This window comes from Zalophus californianus, chromosome 16 (genome assembly GCF_009762305.2).
Source record: "Zalophus californianus isolate mZalCal1 chromosome 16, mZalCal1.pri.v2, whole genome shotgun sequence".
In the NCBI taxonomy this organism is placed as follows: Eukaryota; Metazoa; Chordata; class Mammalia; order Carnivora; family Otariidae; genus Zalophus; species Zalophus californianus.
In genome coordinates, this window is record NC_045610.1 from 47,305,981 (window position 1) to 47,327,083 (window position 21,103).

The window sequence follows — 21,103 nt, forward strand, 5'->3', positions numbered from 1 at the left end:
TTAAGTTAACATTCGAAGTATTTCATTGATAAGTTTAAATAGTTGCAAGCATGTAATTTCTAGTATATTGTGAATATTGATACTTTATAAATTGCCTCATTTATATCGATCCATTTAGATCCAAGTAGCATAGTGATTTAAGAACTAACATCATTCAGGAGTGCCTGGGTGTCTCAGTCGTTAAGCGTCTGCCTTCGGCTCAGGTTGTGATCCCAGGGTCCTGGGATCAAGCCCCACATCGGGCTCCCTGCTCCGCGGGAAGCCTGCTTCTCCCTCTCCCACTCCCCCTGCTTGTGTTCCCTCTCTCTCTGTGTCTCTCTCTGTCAAATAAATAAATAAAATCTTAAAAAAAAAGAGCCAACATCATTCTTCTTTTTTTTTAAAGTAGGATCCATGCCCAATGTGGGGCTTGAACTCATAACCTAAGATCAAGAGTGACATGTCTACTGACTGAGACAGCCAAGCACCCTTCACATCATTCATTTTCTTTCTTTCGTTTTTGTTTTTGTTTTGTTTTTAGTGCACAATGGTGGTTTATTAAAGCAGGGGACAGGATCTGGGGGCAGAAAGAGCTGCTGCCTCTTTTTTTCTTTTTTTAAAACTTATTTAAATTCAGTTAGTTAACATACAGTATATCATTAGTTTCAGAGGTAGAGTTCAGTGATTCATCAGCTCATATAACACCCAGTGCTCATTACATCACATGTCCTCCTTAATGCCCACCACCCAGGTACCCCATCCCCCCACCTGCCGCCCCTCCAGCAACCCTCAGTTTGTTTCCTATAGTTGAGAGTCTCTTATGGTTTGTCTCCCTCTGATTTCATCTTGTTTCATTTTTACCTCCCTTCCCCTATGAACTTCTGTTTTATTTCTTAAATTCCACATATGAGTGAAACCAAATGATAATTGTCTTTCTCTCACTGACTTATTTTGCTTACCATAATACCCTCCAGTTACATCCACATTGTTGTAAATAGTAAGATTTCATCCTTTTTGATGGCTGAGTAATATTACATTATATATATATATTATATGTGTACACACACACACACACACACACACACACACACACACACCCCGCATCTTCCATTCATTTTAAAAACATCAGAATAGGGGCACGTGGGTGGTTCAGTCGGTTAGTGGCTGCCTTGGGCTTAGGTCATGGTCTCAGGGTTCTGGGATCCAGCCCCATGTTAGGCTTCCTGCTCAGCCTATAATCTGTTTCTCCCTCTCCCTCTGCCCCTCCCCCTGCTCGTGCTCTCTGTCTCCCAAATAAATAAACTCTTTAAAAAATAAAATAAAATAAAAACATGAGAATAAACTCTTTAACATTATTCTTTTTTCTCTTCTCATAATTCCATTCTATTCCCACCACAGTTTATGCTACATGTAGTTTATTTCCAGATTTAAGGTCTATTATCGATAACTTGATCATAACTGTTTGCAGCAAATATATATATATATGAATTTTAAAATTAAATTTTTGGGGCGCCTGGGTGGCTCAGTTGGTTAAGCGACTTCGGCTCAGATCATGATCCCGGAATCCCTGGATCGAGTCCCACATCTGGCTCCCTGCTCAGCAGGGAGTCTGCTTCTCCCTCTGACCCTCTTTCCTCTCATGCTCTCTCTCAAATAAATAAAATCTTTAAAAAAAATTTAAAAATTAAATTAAATTAAATTTTTGTAATCTTACCAAGGCTTTTAGGATTACACTCATTAGTACAGAGTTGTTCAAAACAACAGAGATATATTTCAAATTTTTTAAAATTATTTTTTAAAGTTTTTAAAAAATTTAATCTCTACACCCAACGTGGGGCTTGAACTCGAGGACCCCAACATCAATAGATGGATGCTCTACCAACTGAGCCAGCCAGGAGCCCAAATATATTTCAAATTTTTATAGAAATTAAAATTTTATTGGAAATGCATGTATAAAGGAGGGTATTTTCCTCTCATTAGATCAGGTGTGTGGATGAATATTACTTTTTTATTAAAGTGAAACAAGGTTCAGCAACACTTTTATACCTATTTTTCTTTTTAAAACACTTAAGCAGAGAAAACTTGTTCAAATAAGTAAGCAGATGGAACACTAAGTGGTTTGTTACATACAACAGTCACTTAATTCTTTGAGTTGTTCAACAATCCACGATATTTAAAACGATATTTAATGATACCATCTAGCAGTTCCATAGGATTCTCCTTTAATTGCGTTGAAAGCAAATCATAGGAAACCACTTAAATTATAAAGAGATGTTACCTAGATTCAGACCCTTCTCCATTTCAAACTGAGGACACAGATATGTTTAGGGCTTGATTAGCTTTTGCCTTGGGCTCCGCTTCGGGGAAAGAGATGGAATGAACGGGAACGACAAAAACTTAGGGCCAAGCAAGTAGGGCCGCCGACTTGACTGAAAACCAACCCTGAAATTCCGAGCGTTTCTAGAATGTCCAGGAAAGCGCGGGAGGGCCTGACTAAAGGTGGATCGGTCTGCAAAGGCGTGTGCGCCACCTGCCCTTGGGGGGACTGGGACAACAGCTCCCCGGTATACAGGGCTGTGGGCACCAGGAGGAAATTAAGGGGATTCCCGTTTGGCTGGGGCCAGGCTGCCAGGCCGCGGGCCCTTGGATGAGGCAGAATGTAAATTTCCACTGGACAGCGTGGAGAAACCGCTCGCAATGGCAGCTGCAGAGAGGAGGTCAGAGCAGGTCACCCGGGGGGTTTCAACTCTCAGAGACTTGGCCTAGAACTTGGAGGCCTTGCCGGGCCGCAGCTAGATAACTAGCCTCTAGGCCACCCACGCCCCCATTCACCCGCAGAGCGCCGTTATCTCTCTGACTGACATCTTTGTCAGCCAATCACCTTTGGAGCTGAGAAAGCGCCTGCCCCCTGAAGTTGGGCCGGGCCAGTCATTGGAATGACAAACACTTACGCCAATAGCGAAGGGTTTCAGAAGCTACGGATGCAGTAGCCAATGAGGAGAAGGAACCTTTCGAAAGGACATGTCAGGCAGCCAACGGCCAGCGCCGCTTCGGGGGTCGCGTGGCTTCCGTTTCGAGAGGGCGGGGCGGGGCTTCAAACGGAAGGTGGCTGTTGTCCGAGCCGAAGCAGGTTTGAAACTGGGGGTCGGGCCCGGCAGTCGTTGTCTGTCGCCGCGGTCCCGCTTCCGGGCTAGGCTGTCCCTGCCCGCCCCCGCCCCGCCTCCCTTTGGACCCCTCAGTCTCAGGCCCGGCTCCCCGCCTGACTCGCGCCCGGCCCGCAGCAGCTTGCTGTCGTCCGGGCCCGCACTGCGGCCTTGCCGCCGCCACCATGTCCCTGCACGGCAAACGGAAGGAGATCTACAAGTATGAAGCGCCTTGGACCGTCTACGCCATGAACTGGAGCGTGCGGCCCGACAAGCGCTTTCGCTTGGCGCTGGGCAGCTTCGTGGAGGAGTACAACAACAAGGTGGGCCGGACAGGGGCTCGGAACCCAGCTGGCGGGGAGCGGGCCCCGGGAGCACCCTTTCCGGGCCCGAGCCCAGACCCCAAGGACCCTGCTGCGGACTTGCCTTAGCGCTCCCGAAGCGGTTCCTCTGTGTCTGGCCCTGTGCAGAAGCTTTCGCACTCGTTATCTCATTTAATCCTGGCAGCATTTCTTTGTAGTCAGAAGCGTAATTACCCCCATTTTACTCTTGGGGAAACTGAGGCACCATGTTGTGACTTGCCCGAGTCAGACAGCTATTTCGCGGGGGGAGGAGGGGAATGGCACTCAAACTCGACTTTACACCCAAAAGCCACGCCATTTATCACTCCATTCCTTTCCCTTCGCGCCGCATTGCTTCAACTGGGGGGCGGATAGAGGAAGAGAGGGATGCCTGTGAAGAAAGATGCTGCTGCCTCAGTTGGTGGTCATACACACTCTTGGCTACACTAGATTTCTGTTAGGGCTGTTTACTGCGCAGGCTTCCCCGTCTCCTGCTCCCACCCCCAGGTACCATTCGTGGATCCCCCAGCGCGTCTGCCAGGAGTGTCACTGCTATTGCTGCCTCATATCTGTCCTCTTAAAAGTGATCTCTTTTTGTAAGTTTTGGTCTGTGACCGTGATCCTGCCACTGTTTTCTGAATAGAGAAGGATGACACTTTCTTTATCTTTTCTTGGCTTCTTTCATGGTGATACAGAAGTGTAACTTTGAGTAGTAAGTCTTTCTGGACATTGACAACTTGAGGATCTTTCATAGAAGCACAGGCAGGCAGTAGGAGGAAGCTTTTTTTTTTTTTTAAGATTTTGTTTATTTATTTGACAGCGAGAGAGGGAACACAAGCAGGGGGAGTGGGAGAGGGAGAAGCAGGCTTCCTGCGGAGGAGGGACCCTGATGCGGGGCTTGATCTCAGGACCCTGGGATTATGACCCGAGCTGAAAGCAGACACTTAACGACTGAGCCACCCAGGTGCCCCAGGAGGAAGCTTTTAAGCTGACATTGCAGTATGAATTTATTTTTGAAAGTTGTTGAATATGTCAGTGGGAAGAATTTTCTTTCCTTTATCCCTTAATCTCTTCCACTTACTGTATTAAACACTGTGAGAGTGATCAGAGCAACTGAGGGCCTCGGCTAGTGGTGTTTAAAGCCTTATCCTCCTGCTTGAGACACCACGAACACCATGACTTAAGAAGAATGAAACTGGACAGTGATCGGCATGGTGCAGGGGGAGAAGCCAGGTGGAGTTTGGTTCTGTCTAGTCCACTGACTAGCTATAAGGTGTTGCACAGGTTAATCTTATTATTTCTGACCCACAGTTTGTTGTAGGAAAAGAGTTCTTTTTTACACATAAAGGTCCTGTCAGAAAACATTTGTACATTGTGAGTTTGTTTACAGTTTTCCCGAAGTATTTCTCTAGAGTCTAGGTTTCAACTTTTCTGGAACCCTCCCCCCCCTTTTTTTAAGATTTTATTTATTTATTTGAGAGAGAGTAGAGCGAGCTTAAGCACACGAGTTAGGACGGGGGGAGGGAGAGGGACAAGCAGACTCCCCGTTGAGCAGGGCTCCATCCCAGGATTCCCCCAGGATTCAGGGATCATGACCTGAGTGGAAGGCAGACACTTAATCGACTGAGCCACCCAGGCGCCCCTCTGGAATTCCCTTTGAGAAGTTGATGAAAGCGACAGACTCTCATTGCCCGGACAGAACACGCACAATTTACACACAAATCCCTGGGACTACACACTGATATTAAAGTCCACCCACTGTCCACAGAAAGCAGAGAATCCTGAGACATAGTTTTATTTTCCGTAATGGGTCGCTCTTCCTTACACCCCATGTTGGACAGCAGAATGGAATGGAATTCAAGGTCCTGATGTGGAAACTGTGTCTGTGTTAGTAAAATTGAGACTACTAGAACTATTACTTAAGAATATATGTTTAAAAAAAGTAAATATATCTTTCAAAGGGCTTGAGATTTTTTACACAAATCAATGGCCCCTTTCTTCTTGCAGGGTCTTTCAGAGTCAATTTGGATAAGCAGTAGCAGCCCCATTTCTAGGAAAGGAGGAACTGAGCCACAGATAGGCTGCTGGTGAAATCAGTGAAGTAACTAGGGTCAAACCTCATTTAGAGGAACTCTACCCCAAAGTTTGTCCTTTTATTTAGCAACCTAATGGAACTCCTTTGTTCCAGGCACACAGGAAGTGTGGGTTTTGGTAGTGAAATATAAACTAATAATCCCAGTAATCACACCATAAGCAGTTACTTCTATCTTAATTAACTCACTTGCATGATGTAGGCGACACAGTATCTTAAAACTATTTTTGTGCACCAGCCTATCCAGGTCAGAGTTCTTAACGTGTGTGTGTGTGTGTGTGTGTACATGTGTGTATGCATGCCATGGACACCCTTGACAATCTGAAGCCAGTAGACCTCTTTTCATAATTACGTTTTAAGATGCATAAAAAACATAAGAATATGAAGGAAATCAATTATATGGAATTACAGTTATCAAAAATATTTTTTAAAAAAGTGGAGCTATAGTAATATGTACTTTTGGCGGGGAGGGGCAGAGGGAGTGAGAGAATCTCAAGCAAACTCCCTGCTGAGCACAGAGCCCATCATGGGGCTTGAGCTCATGATCCTGAGATCATGACCTAAGGCAAAACCAAGAGTCGGACACTTAACTGACTGAACCACCCAGGCACCCTTGTACTTTTAAATTAATTCATTAAATTACACCATCCAGTGTAATTATGACTATAATTTTAAAGTAGTGATGAGGGTAAATAGCATTTCAAGATGTTTAATTATAGTAATGTGATATAAAAATCTGATTTCTGTCAGTGACAAAGTTAGATACTGACATGGCTGTGAGTAGCTGCCTCCCTTCGTAATGGAAGGAAATGCTAAATTTCAGTCAGAGGTTAGTGAAAATATGAATGTGATTTTCCAATTCAAGCTCATGGACCTCAAGTTAAGAAACCCTGATGAAAAGGATCTGTGCCTGGAGGCTGGTGAGCAGTAAATACCACCTTAACACAGTGCCTTTTAGGCTCAGTTTTGGAGACTTTTACCAAGGAGGTACCAGACTTCAGTTTAGAGGAATTTCTAAAAGTTATTGTTGGAATTTTCGGATCTTTGTTTCCTGCTTGCTGTTGGTAATGATTGCCAGCAGAGGGCAAAATAAATGGATGCAGGTTTTAACATGGGTGAAAAAGCCCGGAAATGTTCATCTTTTTTACTCTGGAGACACCGACATAAGAATACATGATTATAATTTCTAAATTTTTTGTAGTAATGTAATCATGTTTTTTCTATAGTAAAATTATTTGTATTTGTAGTTTAATAGAATTAAATTTATTTGCATTTCAAGAACAACTTGACTTTCAAGTGTTCCATCATCTGAATACATTTGGGAGTTGTTTCAGAGTAAAGAACTGGATTCTATCATCTACACCTGGAATAAGAAGTCCCATAATCAGTAATTGTGTTTCATCTTCTCCTTTTGTGGTTTCTGCTGGGGGGTACAGCAGCATTGGTGTTGGAGTGGTGGTTCCCTAAATCCTAGTGTTTGTCTGAGACTCCCCTGAGGGATTTGCACATTCCTGGGCTCTACCCCTGAAGTTAACAGACACTCAGCTGATTCAGAAACAGGTGGTACAGATGGCACTCTAAGAACATTACCCTGGGATTACCTTGACATCTGCTGACCAGAAGCAGAAATCCTATCTTTTTTTTGCATCTACATGCACCTGAACATTGATTCTTCTCTTCCATCCCATACAAAAAGCTCTATTACCAGATAGCCCCTTTGGGGTACTTTGTGTTGAGATCTCAGTTCTGCCTCTTCCCAGTTAGTGTGGCCTTGGGCAAGTTAACATCTGTGCCTCAGTTTCCTCATCTGTAAAATGAGAGTAATAAGTAAGATTAAATGAGTTAATGTATATGTAATGGGTTTAGGAACTCTGCCTCGGACATACATGGTAAGCAATTTAGAAATGTTGCTATTATTATTTAATCATCATCTTTACTATATCTGTATAATTGAAATATAATCAAGGAGAATTATATAGGTGTTAATATAAATGTGATTTATATTTTCAAGAGAGGAATCAGGATCCCAGGCCAGAAAGCTACCTCAGAATGTCATTATGTTCATTCCTCTGCCTTTTAAAGACCCAGAGGAAAAAATTCCCTTGATTCCTTTCAACTAAACCCATTTTTGTGGTCTAGAAGCTTCTTCTAGTCAGACGCCAAGTACCATAATGTACTAGTTAAAGCCCATTTTCTCTTGTTCTACCTGACTTAGATACAGTAGCTGATACAAGAATGCTGGTAGTCTCCTGAGTTTATAGGTGGTATTTGCCCTGTTTTAGGGCAAAAGATGAGTAGCAGTTCCCAGGCTTCTGTTTCACTTAGTTGCATGTTTCAGAGTTGGTTTTGAATAGAATTGGCAGAGTCATAGGGATTTATCTTGCCTTAATATTTATCTAACTGATCATCGTGCTTTAAAATTTAGCATCTAGAAAACATTTTAAGGTTCTGAGGAGAGAAATATAGGTATAGTATACCTGATGCTTTTTGAAAAATACTGATAGTAAGACCACCTTGTACTTGAAATAAACATGGGACGAATGCTTGCCTTCTCAGCCTGTGTTGATGCCTCTGAGATTTTAAAGCAGTTATTTTATCTATTTGGCACATAATGATTTTGACTCTGGCATATAAATTTTCACTTCTTAGTATTTGTGGCAGCCCTTCAGGAATCTCTTCATTTAATTCACCAGATATGATATATTGGACCCATATTTATGTGTTTTGGGCACAATGATGATACTTAGTAATCTTCTGTAGCCTTTGTTAGCAGATGTGAAATTGGCAACAAAAAAGACTTAAGTGTTTTAGTACACCTAAGGGTTTGTGATAGACACTTAGAATTTTGCAGTGCTCCACCAGTCCCTCGCAAGACTGTGCAGGGGAATTTAAAATATAAAACTCTTCTGGTTTTAACTTCCTCCTTTCTTTTTTCTAGACAGTGAGAGGACTAATTCCTCCATGGGACCACTGGATAAAAGTGCTGCTGCTTTATTCCTTTTTGTAAAACCTAACCTGGTTCATACAGACTTACTGGAGATGCTGTGATTTGAACAAGGAATGAATCTCTGTTCTGTAGGTAGTCTGGCTTGCCTGAGGCCAGGATGCCAGAGCTGATTGGTTAGCCTCTGAGCCAGGAGCTGAAGGGGTACTGGGCCAGAACTCATCTCAAAGTTTGACAAGGCAGGACTTCTCTGCAGACATTGATCAACAATAATCAGTCAGGAACAGGCTTGAAGGGAGGACAAATGGAAAAGATTAAGTTTATTCTTTCAGGATTTTGCTTAGCTAAGGTTGTTAGAAAGTGTTCCACTGACTGGAGTGGTATTGTTGATTTGCATAACTTGGGGCTTTAAAAAAAATTACATATATACAGGGGTGCCTGGGTGGCTCAGTTGGTTGAACATCTGACTCTTGATATCAGCTCAGGTCTTTTTTTTTTTTTAAGATTTTATTTATTTGAGAGAGAGAAAGAGAGAGCGAGTGAGCGTACAAGCAGGGGCAGAGGGAGAGGGAGAAGCAGACTCCCTGCTGAGCAGGGAGCCCGATGTGGGACTTGATCCCAGGACCCTGGGAACATGACTTGAGCCAAAGGCAGCCGTCTAACCAACTGAGCCACCCAGGTGCCCCATCAGCTCAGGTCTTGGTCTGAGGGTTTTGAGATCTAGCCCTGCATTGGGCTCCATGCTGGGTATGGAGCCTACTTAAAAAAAAAATAAAAGAATTACATATATACACACACATTCACCTTAATGTTCTGGTACTAGCACTGTGTATAATAAAGTGGAATACACAGGTTCCTTCCTCAAGGAGTGTCTCATAACAAGATAGACATGGTACCTTTTAAATTTTTTTAAAATGTAAGATGTGTGTAATGTGAATGGTAACTTACGTTGTTATTCATGAAAGCATTTGAAAGTGAAGATGTGGTCATGTCTTCATAAATATTTTATATGGCATATATGCTTCTTTAAAGATTTATTTATTTGAGAAAGAGCACGTGTGGGGGTGGCAGGGGCAGGGGCATAGGGAGAGAGAAAATCTCAAACAGACTCCACACCGAGTGTGGGCTCTGTCCCACAACCCTGAGACCATGACCTGAGCCGAAACCAAAGTTGGATGCTCAACTGACTGCGTCACCCAGGCGCCCTGCATATATACATCTTAGGAGATACCTGACATTGTAATATCCACACTTTTATTTTTTTTTTTTTTATTTTTTTTTTTAAAGATTTTATTTGAGAGAGAGAGAATGAGAGAGAGAGCACAAGAGGGAAGAGGGTCAGAGGGGAGAAGCAGACTCCCTGCTGAGCAGGGAGCCCGATGTGGGACTCGATCCCGGGACTCCAGGATCATGACCTGAGCCGAAGGCAGTCGCTTAACCAACTGAGCCACCCAGGCGCCCTGTACTACCGTTAAAAAGTGTGTTCTCCCCCCTCACTGTAAATTCAGAATATACAATGCAAACTGGCCTTTCAACTACATGTGCTATCATTCTCATGTTATAAATGAAAATGTTCAAGTTAGGTATTGGGCCAAGTCCTCTAAGTGCTGGTGCTCTCTTTCACACTTTCTGAGGGGAGTTGGCAGAGGGTCTCAGGCCCTCATACCCTTACTCCTAGAATCTGTTAGGTGGATTTCTGATGTACAGGTAAGGAGGTAGGGGTGCTAAAGCATTTACACCCAGACCAGAAGAGAAAAGCACTTGTTAGCATTTAATGAACGCCCTCAAATGTGGCTTCAAGCTACTAGAACGCAGGCGCCCCCGACACCCTTAATATTCTCCTCTGCTCTTCTACTGAAGAATTTGGCCTTCACGATGACAGGCTGTTTTGGGAGTTTTCCCTTTCCCAAAACTTTGTAGTAGCCCGATCGCACCACATCAATGATAGGAGCAGCTCCAGTCTTGTTTTTGGCAGCATTTACCCGTGTCTGCTCACTGACCAAGGTCCACAGTTTATCAAGGTTGACAGTTGGGCAGAAGCTCTGGTTCCTCTTTAAGTGGTAATGTCTCATACCAACTTTTCCAAAGTATCCTGGGTGATATTTGTCGAAGTTGATCCTGTGGTGATGCATGCCACCAGCATTACCCCGGCCTCCTGGGTGCTTCCGGTGCTTGCCGATGCGGCCGTGGCCGTGGCTCACGTGGCCCCGAAGTTTCCGGGTCTTCCTCAGTCTGGATGGCATGTCGGCAGCTCAGACGGAAAAAAAAAAAACTCCACACTTTTAAAATAAGTAAAAATGATGGTTACATCCTTTTCATTTTAGGGACATTTTTTTTTTTAAGATTTTTTTTTTTTTTAGAGAGAGTGTACAAGCAAGGGGAGCGGCATGCAGAGGGAGAGGGATAAGTAGGCTCCCTGCTCATCAGTGAGCCCGATGCGGGGCTCGCTCCCAGGACCCTGGGATCATGACCTGAGCCGAAGGCAGACGCTTAACGACTGAGCCACCCAGGTGCCCCTTAGGGGCATTTTTTTTTCACATGTTGGGGTAAAGCATCGTGAAGCAATAGTTGCACAAAGGCAGTGGAAGTGGGAGATAAAAGTTTGATAGGACAGGGAAGACATGGAGAAAAAGGGACAAGGGTAACCTAAATGTTGACAATTAAGATGTTTAAAGCCAGGTCATTTTTCCTTATGCTCCCAATACTAAGTGAGGAAGGACAGAAGGATAATGAAGATCGCGTGGGTATAGGAAGATGCTAAGAAAGGAGATCTTTAGCTTCAGATTTCGAGCTCATACAGTTCTCCAGAATTGGATTTTGCAGGCAAAATCAGCAATCCTTTGTTTGGGACAGGGAGAGGGGGTTACACAGGCCGGCAGCAGGCGCTTCTCCATTGGACACCTGGGGTAAGGGGAGCTGAGCTGTACAGGGAGACCTATAGACGTGCCATCTTCTCAAGACGCAGCCGATAAGGTGGGTTGGAAGAGAGGGTGAATTGTGAGCAGCTTGACAGTTTATCATCCCGATTGGCTGGGGAAATGCAAAAGCTTCATGTGTTTCTGTTAACTTGGAACACGGCCCTGGCTTCTCCCATAGGGCCTTCCTTCAGAGCACGTAAGAAGCAGTTGCCTCAGTCAAAAGGAACCAGGACAACAGCTATAGAAAGATGCTATAGAAAAGAGGAAATTATGGGAGACAACTGGCAGGTAAAGTACCCACACTAGAAAAATGTTTTTTACCCTCAGATGAAAATTAATGGCCACCGTAAATTCAAAGAACTTAAGAAAGTAAAGAACTCCAAGCAGAGATACAGAAGGTCAGGTAAAAGAAGGCACAGTGACAGGAGAAAATGGAGCATCAGCAGGTAGAGCCAAGGAAGATAGTGGAAAAGAAAACAAAAGTTATCACAGAATTAAAAGCCACATTAGAAAGAGAATAAAAAATACAAACTCCTGAAAACCTAGTGAAGGATAAGAAAGACAGGTCGAGCAAATGAAATGGAAATAAACAATTGACTGTAGTAGATGCAGAAAACACAAAAGCTCATATGTAATTAAAGACTTTATGGAAATAAAGGTTTGAAGTAATGAGTTTAAACCATCTTTCAAGAAAAATGGACACAAAACAATTGACACTGAAAACTTTCCTAGGAAAGTTTCTCAGTTTTAAGCGTGAAGAATCTTGGGCAGCCAGGCAAAACAGTTGATTCCTCTTGAAGAGGAGAAATGAGGCATACCACATTTGATGACAGCAGGTAATGGAGCAATGTCTACAAATGTGCAATTATTATAGATTGTGCCACTAGAAATACCTGAGAATGTGTTTAAGAATACATAAGATTTATGTTGTAAAAATAATGCACTTTTTAAAAAGATAGCTTATAAAAATGGACCATATATTAAGAAAACAAATTTTTTAAGTTAAGGGAAGCCAGTTGATGAGGAAAAATTACTACATATTAAAACTTAAGGGTAGATGAGAAAACTGAGGCCCAGATATGATAAATGACTTGCCCAAAGTGATACAGATGGTAAAGGCAGGGCCAGAATTGGAATATTGTTTGTCGCCAGAGCCTTAAAAATAAATACATAGAAATGTCAAAAAAAAATTATGAGGAAAAAGAATGTGTTGAAAAACAGAGGGAAACAATTGCCCTACCAGAATAGAATAAATATATTAGAATTGGTATAGTTAAGCCAAAGAGATTGGTGGAACCACATAGAATGTTCCAAAGCAGATCTAAGTGTATATAGAAACGTAGTATGTGGTAAGATAGAACCTTAATTCACTAGGAAAAAATAATAAGTTGTATGGCATAATTGGCTGTCCATCTGGCAGAAGAATTTAGATCCTGCTAATTCACTTTATATATGAAAATCAATTCTAGATAAAATATTTAAATGTTAAGTCCTACAAGCAATAATAGAAGAAAATTGACTAGGAAATTTTTACTGAGGCAGTGGAGGTGAGCAGAGGAGAAGGCAGTCTTAAAACCAGTCATCGAATCCAGAGTCAAATAAGGAAAAGATTGACAGATTATACTACATACAAGTAAAACATTTCTATGTGAAAAGATAATGCTGTGGACAAAGTCAAAAGACAAATGATAGGCCAGGGGATATATTTTCAAAACATGACAGGTTAATTTACTTAGTGGGATAGAAAAATGGACAGAGTGGGACGCCTGGGTAGCTCGGTTGGTTAAGTGTCTGCCTTTGGCTTAGGTCATGATCCCAGGGTTCTGGGATCGAGCCCTGCGTCAGGCTCTGCTTAAAGGGGAGCCTGCTTCTCCTTCTCCCTCTGCCTACTTGTGTGCTTGCTCTCTCTCTCTCTGTCAAATAAATAAAATCTTAAAAAAAAAAATGGACAAAGTATAAATAGCCAGTTCATAGTAGTGAATGTGAATGCTCAATAAATAGGAAAAGATGCTCAACCTCACAGGTAGTTAAGGGAAATGAGAATTGATCTTGTGATTTTTTTTTTCCTTTCAAATTTATAAAAATTAAGTTAATGCTTCTAGTGTTGTTGATGGTATGAGGAAATGAACACTTACATATGCTGGTAGGAGTGTGAATTGCTACAGCCTATTTGGAAGTTGCACATACCTTGGGGTGCCTGGCTGGCTCAGTTGGTAGAGCATGTGACTCTTGATCTCAGGGTCATGAGTTCAAGTTCCACATTGGGCTTGGGCATAGAGCCTACTTAAAAAATAAGTAAAGACACGGCCGGTTAGCTCAGTTGGTTAGAGCGTGGTGCTAAAAAATAAGTAAATAAAAAATAAATTAATTCAAGTATTGCTGCATTAAAATAAAATGTGCATACCTTCTAATACAGAAGTCTCATTCTTGGGATTGGCCTCCAGAAATAAAGATAGCAGTACATAAGCACATATGTACAAGGCCCATGTAAGTAGTGGCAAAAAAGGGAAACAATGTACATTTTTAGGGGAGTTGTTGAGCCACATAATATGGTACATTTATTCTATGAAATATGCATCAATTAAAGAATGAGTTGGATCTATGTATTGACCTGAGGGATGTCCTTATTTTGTTAAATTAATGAAAAGATTCATAGCATTGGATATAGTATTCCATTTTTCTAAAAGTTGAGGGAAAACCCTACACTTGTGTATATATTTGAGCATAAAGAAGCAACATACACTAGATAATTGTGATATATTGGGGATAGGTTGGGGGAGAAGTTATTCACTTTTTTTATGTACCTATACTTTGGTTTTATACAATGGTCATACATTTTATAATTCTTTAACAATCTATAAAAGTTCATTTATTTATTTATTTTTTAAAGATTTTATTTATTAACTTGACAGAGACACAGCGAGAGAGGGAACACAAGCAGGGGGAGTGGGAGTGGGAGAAGCAGGCTTCCCGCTGAGCAGGGAGCCCGATGTGGAGCTCGATCCCAGGACCCTGGGATCATGACCCAAGCCGAAGGCAGACGCTTAACCAACTGAGCCACCCAGGCGCCCCTAAAAGTTCATTTAAAGAATAAAATAAACCCAATTGAAAGATTTTAAAAATAAATAAAAAAGAAAGATCATTTAGTTAGAACTTGTAAGTCTGAGCAAGAAAGTAATAGAAGATACAATGGTAAGGGGTTTAGGGTAGAATTTTGATGTCTAAATTCTATCAGTCTCCCCCTTTCCCCTTGGGAGCTTCTTATCAAGGAAGTTATATACCAGTAATAATAATAGCCGAAGGAGAAATCTAGCCCCACTCTACTAACGACTGAACAAGCACCTCCAATGTGGTGCTACTCCCTGGTAAAGTAAGCTGGAGAAATGAAGATTAGCCTTAAAGCCCGAGTGAGACTTTCTGCTTTTCCACATCTAATTTATGGGCGGACCCAACCTGACCTCGCCTGTTCAGCTGAAGGTGGAGAGAAGCTGGAGCAAAGGATGGTCAGACCCAGAATGAGTAGGCTGGTTTGCTTCTCCATGTAGGAGCAGGATGGGAAAGAGCGAGAGTGCAGTTGTGCCTGCCTAACAGAGCAGTCAGGCCGCCTAGTGAGACATGTCCATGTGCCTGGCTCAGGGCTTTGGTCAGTTTAGCAGTTAGAACTAGTTAACAGTGGGGATGCAAGTGCAGAACTCTTCACCCTCAGTATTTCTTCCCATGGGGGACAGGTACAGAAACTCCCTTTCCTTTCCTTTTATTTTTTAAAGATTACTTATTTATTTGAGAGAGGGAGAGCAAGAGAGAGAGAGCACAAGCAGGGGGAGTGGCAGAGGGAAAGGGAGAAGCTGACTCCCCACCGAGCAGGGAAGCAGGAAGCCCGAAGTAGGGCTCGATCCCAGGAACTGAGCAGAAGGCAGACGCTTAACTGACTGAACCACCCAGGCGCCCTAGAAACACCCTTTTCTATGGGCATCAGTGGACATAGGGAGTAGGAGATGAGGTGTAAAGATCGAGAGTGCTACTAACAGTTTTTAAAACTATGGTCAAAAGCCTAAAGTATAGTTTTAAGGCAAAACAAAGTGCCAAATTTCAGTAGAAAATCTGGATAATTAAATTCCTAAGGATTTTTTGAAGAATTGAAAAGGTAGTCAAAGATCTCCCAAAAAGGCACCACCTCAGAGTTTTATGGGCAAATTTATCAAAGGCACAGTAACCATCTATAAGAGTTCCTATAAATCAATAAGAAAAAGATAGACACAACTCAGTAAAACAAATTGGGCAAATGTTTTAAGTTGGTGTTTTTTAGCATAGTGGTGAAGAGCTTGGCTGTGGGATAGGATTACCTATATTTAAAAGGCAGCTTCAGGGGGCACCTGGGTGGCTCAGTCAGTTGGGTGTCCTACTCTTGATTTCGGTCAGGTTGTGGTCTCAGGGTCCTGAGATTGATCCCCAAAACTATACTTTATCTGGGCTTTTGACCATAGACCACCTGGGTGGCTCAGTTCGTTGGGTGTCCTACTCTTGATTTCGGTCAGGTTGTGGTCTCAAGGTCCTGAGATTGATCCCCAAGCTCTGCACTCAGCTTGGAATCTGCTTGAAATTCTCTCTCTCCCTCTCCCTCTGCGTCTCCCCCAGCAGGCACACACTCCCTCTTTCTCTGTCTCTCAAATAAAGAAATAAAATCTTTAAAAGGCAGCTTCATGATTGTGGGCAGGATACTTCCTGTCTCTTTATTCAGTATCTTAGAAAAATGGCAAGAAGACCCAGTACCTGGGTCATGAAGACCTTGAGAGGGTTAGAGGTAGTGCATGTACAGCAGTAAGCCCAGTGCTTGTACTTGAACCACCATAAGCACACACATAATTAACTTGTTACTGTTAATCAGAAGTAGAAATAATAAGCAAATATGCTCAGCTTCAAGAGTAAGATGGTGAAATACCATTTTTATCCATCAGATTAGGAAAAATGTAAAAGATTATTTTTAGTGTTTTAAAAGTTATGGAGAAATTGGCCCTCATACACTGTTCAAGAAAATGTAAATGGAAGCAACCTTTCGAAGGCGGTTGGATCAAATCCATTAACTTTTTTTAAGCTTAAAACAACACACATTATCTCATAGTTTCTGTGGTACTAACATTTAAAATGTGATGCAACAATTACACATCTAGCAATCTATTCAATAAAGCATTTGCACATGTGTACACAGTATTATTTATAATAGCAAAACAATGGGTTATAACCACAATAACTGTGAATGGTTAATAAATTATGGTGTGCTTAACATGGCCTGCTATAGAAGAATGAGGTAAACCTGAGAAGACCTTCCAAGATAAGTTAAGAGCAAGTTGCAGAATACACTTTGTGGCCCAAGCCTCTTTATGTTTTTTAAAACACCCCACCACATATGTATGCATACAAATGCACAGAGGAGGGGCGCCTGGGTGGCTCAGTTGTTAAGCGTCTGCCTTCGGCTCAGGTCATGATCCCTGGGTTCTGGGATCGAGTGCCGCATCGGGCTCCCTGCTCGGTGGGAAGCCTGCTTCTCCCTCGCCCACTCCCCGTTTGTGTTCCTGCTCTTGCTATCTCTCTCTCTCTCTGTCAAATAAATAAAAATTATAAATCTTAAAAAAAGAAGAAACAAATGCACAGAGGACCATTTGGAAAGATACACATTCAGCTGGTTTGAGAATAAGTTGAATTGGGGGTGGAGTTAATGGGAGACTTTACCCTTTGCTCTGTATTATGTGAATTTTCACAGAGAACTTCCCATTCTCTTTCATCACATTTTAAACGTGTGAGTATCTGAACAAAAAATTGAATAACAGCGAGAGCCAGTTGTTACTCTTTTCAATACTTGGTTGGCAACTTAGAGCAGAAGAGCTAAAGTCAGGTTAAGGATAAAACACAGGTCTGTGCAAACACGTGAAGTCTTTGGGGAGATCAGGAAAGATAAAATCCCAGCCATTACCTACTTCCCTGGGTTGGGTACTGTTGTGCAGAGGTTGTCAGACCTTGCCGAATCAGTCACATCCGGGAGGTTCAAAAGAATATAGATTCCTGGGGCGCCTGGGTGGCTCAGTCGTTAAGTGTCTGCCTTCGGCTCGGGTCGTGATCCCAGGGTCCTGGGATCGAGCCCTGCATCGGGCTCCCTGCTCAGTGGAGAGCCTGCTTCTCCCTCTCCCTCTCCCTCTGCCTGCCTCTCTGCCTACTTATGCTCTCTATCTCTCTGTCAAATAAATAAATAAAATCTTAAAAAAATATATAGATTCCTGGGCCCTACTTGACACTTGTAGAATCAGAATCTTGGGCTAGATCAAAAAAAAATGAAATCTTGCTGTTTGCAATGAGCAACGACATGGATGGAACTAGAGGGTATTATGCTAAGTGAAATAAGTTGATCAGAGAAAGACAGTTATCATATAATCTCACTGATGGGGAATTTGAGAAACAAGACAGAGGACCATAGGGGAAGGGAGGGAAAAACGAAACAAGACGAAACCAGAGAGGGGGAGAAACTGTAAGAGACTCTTAATCTCAGGAAACAAACTGAGGGTTGCTGGAGTGGTGGGGGGTGGGAGGGATGGGGTGGCTGGGTGATGGACATTGGGGAGAATATGTGCTGTGGCGAGTGCTATGAATTGTGTAAGACTGATGAATCACAGACCTGTACCCCTGAAACCAATAATACATTATATGTTAATTTAAATAAAGAAAGAATCTTGGGCTAGAGCTGGGGGCCCCAGGAATGTGTAGAGCACTCCAGGTAAATTTGATGCCCAGATTTGGAGACCACTGCTGTCTACAGTACAAGCAGAAGTAAGACAGGGCCTGATTTTAAGGCTTTTACTAAGTGAAATAGAAGACAGTAATGTAAGTACTTTCATTTGGTAGTTGGGGGTTGGTCATCAAATGGATGGTACAGATCAGTACAGAAAGATCCCTGTACCAGGAAGACTGCAGATGGCTTATGAAGGAGGTGAGACCGAGTAGTAATATTAAAAGCTCAACACTCTGAGTATGAGCATACTTTAGCCTAAGCAGTTTACATACAAAGGGTGTTTATATACAAAGAGTGTTGCAAAGAACTCTGAGGTAGGTACTGTGGATGTCTTCACTTTACAGATTGGAAAACCAGTTTAGCAACGTTAGGTAACATGTCCAGGGTCCTACAGCTAGTGAGTGGTAAGTAAGGGGCCCTGGCTTCCTAATGCCACTGTGCTATATTAAAACTGGGTGGGATTTAGGTTGTTGGAAAGGAAGTAGGAGGGTTTTACAAGCATAGAGGGCAGTGTAAGGAAAGGACCTGAAAAAGATGAGAAGCAGTGACTAGATAAGTAAGAGTAGAAGTAAGATAGGCTAGGGACGGGTGGTGAAGGGCCTTGAATGTCTGGTTAAGAGGATCTTAAGTGGCAAATGCTCACAGGATCTGATATTTATTTTTTTTTTTTTAAGATTTTATTTATTTAGGGGCACCTGGGTGGCTCAGTCGTTGGGTATCTGCCTTCGGCTCGGGTCGTGATCCCAGGGTCCTGGGATCGAGCCCGGCATCAGGCTCCCTGCTCGGTGGGAAGCCTGCTTCTTCCTCTCCCACTCCCCCTGCTTGTGTTCCCTCTCTCACTGTCTCTCTCTCTCTGTTATTTATTTACTTGACAGAGAGAGACACAGCGAGAGGGAACACAAGCAGGGGGAGTGGGAGAGGAAGAAGCAGGCTTCCCACCGAGCAGGGAGCCTGATGCCGGGCTCGATCCCAGGACCCTGGGATGACCTGAGCCGAAGGCAGATGCTTAACGACTGAGCCACCCAGGCGCCCTGGGATCTGATGTTTCAAGGTTGGGGTGAAATCTCTGATGACTTGAAAGGTAGCTTTTAAAAGGGAGTGTAGTGTTTTCTCTAGTTTAACCTCACAATGTTATTTGCATGGTTAGGGAGATTTTGTCTCTTGCGCTTGCTGCTGTATCCCCAGCACTTAGAACAGTGCCTGGCACCTAGTAGCCACTCATTACAATTCATTGAATAAATACATGAATGAAATATCTGGCTCAAAATTTATATGAGAGGCTTATTCTTTGTTCTGCCCAATGAGCCCAAAAATTTAACCTCTCATCTGTTTGTTCTTCCCTCCCCCACACAGGTGATGCCAGTTTTCCCTGTTCCATCTAGAATCTTCCTTCTTTATGTATTATTTTCTGCAAAGGTCTGCATTTTAAATTCTCAAAGAACTGTTCATTCAGTCAAAATCCCTCTTGTGGTTATCTCTGGTTGTCCCTTGTCATTCTCACTGCCTGTCACCATAGGCCCTTAACCTTTTCCAGTTTTCCTGTGGGTCTCTGGGCTGAGACCCCTGCCTGGCAGACAATCCTGCCCAGCATTACCACACCTCATACTCTTTACTTCCAAGGCCCCATAGTCCTTCTGCCCCTTCTCAGACACCTTCACAGGGGAAAGCCCACCTAGGTCCTCAGTTTGTTTTCGGGGCTCTGCAGCCAGCCCCAGGCACACCTTCCCAGTCCTATCTGCACTGCTTTCTCAGATGGTCTCTCAAACAGGTTTTCATGCTGCCATTTAGTTTGGGTCATTTAGTTTGCCGCCTTAGTGCACTGATTTGTTCCTTCTCTCCCATCTGCCTGGGGTGCCTTCCCTTTGTTCTTTGCCTCCCCAGAACCTTTCCACACACTTGAAGACTGCTCAAATCCAATCTCTACTTTACCTCACTTGCCCCCTTTGAATTACTGCTCTTTCTTCTAAACTATTACCAGTTATCTGTGTTATAAATAAGCAGCTTATCATGTATTACCTGTGATATCACTTTTATTGCTGTCTTAGGGCAGTGTTACTGTGTTTTAGGAAAGTGGGTTTTTTCTCCTTTTACATTTTCATACATCATCTCCCCTAACACATTATATTTTTTTATTTTTGAAAGCCTTTAGGTGTTCCATAAAAATGATTTAGTCATCATCAGGTTTTTAAAAGTCAGACATAGATGGCAAGATCTATAAATATACGTAGAAAAATCCTTAGGAATCTACCAAAAGCTACTAAAACTAATAACTAATTTACCAAAGGTACAGGATTCAAGATTAATGTTCAAGTCAATTCCATGTAGTGGCAATAAACAGTTGGAAATGGAATTTTTATTTATTTATTATTTTTTATCTATTTTTTTTTAAAGATTTGATTTGATTTATTTGACAGAGCGAGACACAGCAAGAGCAGGAGCACAAGCAGGGGGAGTGGGAGAGGGAGAAGCAGGCTTCCTGCTGAGCAGGGAGCCCGACGCAGGGCTCAATCCCAGGACCCTGGGAGCATGACCTGAGCTGAAGGCAGACGCTTAACGACTGAGCCACCCAGGCACCCCTGGAAATGGAATTTTTAAGACAATTTCATTTGTAATAGGATAAAAAACACTTAGGAATAAAGTTAATGAAAAAATGCAAGACTGGTACATTGAAAACTTCAAAACACTGCTGAGAGAAATTAAAGCCTAAATAAATGGAGAAATATGGTGTTTATGGGCTAGACAACTCATTGTTAAGAAAGCAGTTTTTCCAAACTGTTTTATAGATGCAACACAATCCCAAGCCAAATCTTAGCAGGCTTTTTAAGAATTTAGCAAGCTGGTTCTAAAATTTACACAGAAAAGCAAATATATGGAATAGCTAAATCATTCTGAAAAAAACAAAGTGGAA

General features: G+C 42.5%; 2 protein-coding genes across 2 annotated transcripts in view; one reads left to right on the plus strand and one right to left on the minus strand.

Annotated features, from left to right (window-relative positions):
* Positions 1–3,085: 3,085 nt before the first annotated feature.
* The window catches only part of DCAF7 (DDB1 and CUL4 associated factor 7), a 33,575-nt gene continuing 15,557 nt past the window's right edge, over positions 3,086–21,103 (plus strand). The window contains exon 1 of the mRNA XM_027625600.1: positions 3,086–3,445. Coding sequence (XP_027481401.1) covers positions 3,308–3,445 — 138 coding nt within the window. The 5' untranslated portion in view covers positions 3,086–3,307. The remainder of the gene's footprint in view (positions 3,446–21,103) is intronic.
* On the minus strand, positions 10,251–10,781 carry LOC118356365 (60S ribosomal protein L27a-like). Its single transcript, XM_035724547.1, has one exon. It carries the CDS (start codon positions 10,740–10,742, stop codon positions 10,296–10,298), a length of 447 nt encoding a protein of 148 aa, XP_035580440.1. The 5' UTR covers positions 10,743–10,781; the 3' UTR covers positions 10,251–10,295.

Excerpts from the sequence above, each read along its gene's own strand:
- LOC118356365 (XM_035724547.1), bottom strand. The coding sequence starts at position 10,742 with ATGCCATCCAGACTGAGGAAGACCCGGAAACTTCGGGGCCACGTGAGC.